Consider the following 2,698-nt stretch of genomic DNA (forward strand, 5'->3'; position numbering starts at 1 on the left):
TGCTTATTCATACTAAAGACATGCTTGCAACATGCTAATTCTCACTAAAACATGCTTAATAATGCTAGAAACATGGGAAAAACATGTAAAATCATATAAAAATGTTAGATGCATGCTTATTTATACTACAGACATGCTAGCAACATGCTAAATCACACTAAAACATGCTTATAATGCTAGAAACATGTGAAAAACATGTTAATTCATATAAACATGTTAACAGCATGCTTATTCATACTAAAGATATGCTTGCAACATGCTAATTCACACTAAAACATGCTTAATAATGCTAGGAACATGTGAAAAACATGTAAAATCATATAAAAATGTTAGCAGCATGCTTATTCATAATATAGATATGCTAGCAACATGCTAACTCACAATAAAACATGTTTAATAATGCTAGAAACATGTGAAAAACATGTTAATTCATATTATCATGTTAGCAATTTAGTAATTCATACTAAAAAATGCAAATTCATTATAGAAAAAATGTTAACGACATGTTAACTTATGCTAGCTTCAAACTAAAACATGCAAATTCATGCAAAAAGGTTAAATATATCTATCTTTACATTTCCAACTGAAATAAACACAGAACACAATTGAAATGCAACTTAACTTAAACAGCAATCCAGCATTTTTTTCCATCAAATTTGTCTTTTATTTTGTATTTTTTAAACACAGAAAAACATGTTGTATACAATCAGCATAAAGCGAAATGTGTAGATATACATACATAAACCAATATACAAGTTTTTATATAATAGTATTAAAATTAGCATCAGCCATGACAACAATATTATCAGTAAGAAGGAAAAACTAACGAATAAGCACAAGGAAATACTAACACAAATAAAAATGACAAATAAAATAAATGAATACATATACATACATATACACATACATACATACACACACACACACACACACACACACACACACACACACACACACATATATATATATATATTTGTATATACATACAAAAATATACATATACACATACATACACACACATATATAGATACACATACAAACACACACGCACACACTCATACACAGAGATATACATACATACATACACACACACATATAGCAATCCAGCATTTTGAGAGAGAGAGGGAGAGAGTGTGTGTGTTATTACTCTGATTGTTAATGTGTGAGTGTGTGTTCTGTGTGTCCGCAGGTTCGAGGAGATCTTCACGTAATGCTGCTGATCTTCTTCTTTTCACTTCTTTCCTCCTGAGAGCCGCGTGGCTTTAGTTTCAGACTCTTTTCACACACAGTCTGTGTGTTTTTCAGAGAGTGAATGAGCCAAACACACATCACCAGAAGAGGAAGAGACTGAAGATCGACACGTGCCTCACGCTCAACACTGCAAACACACACAATATATACAGTATATATAAATATAAATATAAATATTTTTCTTTTTGTTAACCTTTTATCTCCAGCTGTGACTTTAAAATTGGGAAGAATCTATATTTGTGTAACATATGAACAGAAATACAGTATATATATATAGTATTTGATTCCCTCTGTACAGCTGCTGTTCATTTAGTTTATTCATATGCAAAAAAAGAGGCTGGAAAACAAAGCAAGCTCAGCGTTTTCACCCATGTGCATCGCTAATGGGGCTGATCTGTGCTAAATCATGCTGTTTAAATTGCACTTCTTCAGCCATCACACTCAGAAAATCACTCTATTGTTTAGAGGCTTTGTCTTGTTTCTAGATGAGATGTCTAAATCAGGAAGTGCTTGTTTTCAGAAAACATAACTCAACATTAAGCGACCCTTTACATTTAAACAAGCTAAATTATCAACTATTTTATTGATTCATTTGTTTTTCATATTGAACTTTTATACTTTAAGGTAAAACAGCTTTTGTGAAATGCACGTTTTATATTGTAACAGTGGGTCGGGTGACAAGAAAGCTAAGAATCCACATGCAGTTTATTATTAGTCAGGCAGGCAACGGTCAAACAGGAAGCAAACAGGAGCATAAAGGTAATCGTAGTCACAAACAGGCGAGTGGTCAGTACAGCCGGCAAACAGGGACGCTGCTAGTGGGGGGGAAATTAGGAAGATTGTAAGGGCCCATGCTGTTTTGGTGTCCCCCCGATATACTTATATGAGCCCATCAGATACGCAACATTCAAAACATTTTTAAAATGAGACAGTCTACGCCGCGCCACGATGACGCAGCGCACTTCGAATGCATCCTTTAAAGGATGCAGCCTCTAAAATGAGACACAGCTTAACTCCCCATTCACACAGGCGTCAGCTTCAACGTCAGGCGTTGCCGAACTGCATTGTGGATCGCTCGGTGCCGCTTCAGAGGCGTTGCTTGAAGCAGAAGTTGGGACTTGCTCAACGTTTCAAGCGCTTACGGAAGCGTCAGCCAATCAGATCGCTGTATGCAAATACACCAGCCCAGACTGTGGCCTATTGTTGACTGATTTCATTGGCTGACGCTGCTATGACGATTGCGTCAGGCCCAACTTCAGACATGCCCTCTGTCAAGAAGCCCTGTGTGACTGGGGGGCGTAAGTGTGCCAGAACTAAACTAGCTGCGGCCCTGCAGGAACTGAGTTTGACACCTCTGCTCTAGATTGAAAACAGGATCATTTTGCTTACCTCAATGGCAAATAATTGTGCTAGTTTTAAGTTCAAACTTCTTTAATGTTAACTCATG

General features: G+C 36.2%; 1 protein-coding gene across 3 annotated transcripts in view; it reads left to right on the plus strand.

Annotated features, from left to right (window-relative positions):
• Positions 1-2,408, plus strand: part of vstm2a (V-set and transmembrane domain containing 2A) — a 222,427-nt gene extending 220,019 nt beyond the window's left edge. For 2 of the 3 annotated variants that reach the window (XM_073940338.1, XM_073940339.1), the window contains one exon: positions 1,190-2,408. In XM_073940338.1, coding sequence (XP_073796439.1) covers positions 1,190-1,266 — 77 coding nt within the window. In that variant the 3' untranslated portion in view covers positions 1,267-2,408. 3 annotated transcript variants of the gene reach the window in all.
• Positions 2,409-2,698: the final 290 nt, after the last annotated feature.

Source organism: Danio rerio, chromosome 24 (genome assembly GCF_049306965.1).
Source record: "Danio rerio strain Tuebingen ecotype United States chromosome 24, GRCz12tu, whole genome shotgun sequence".
Lineage (NCBI taxonomy): Eukaryota > Metazoa > Chordata > Actinopteri > Cypriniformes > Danionidae > Danio > Danio rerio.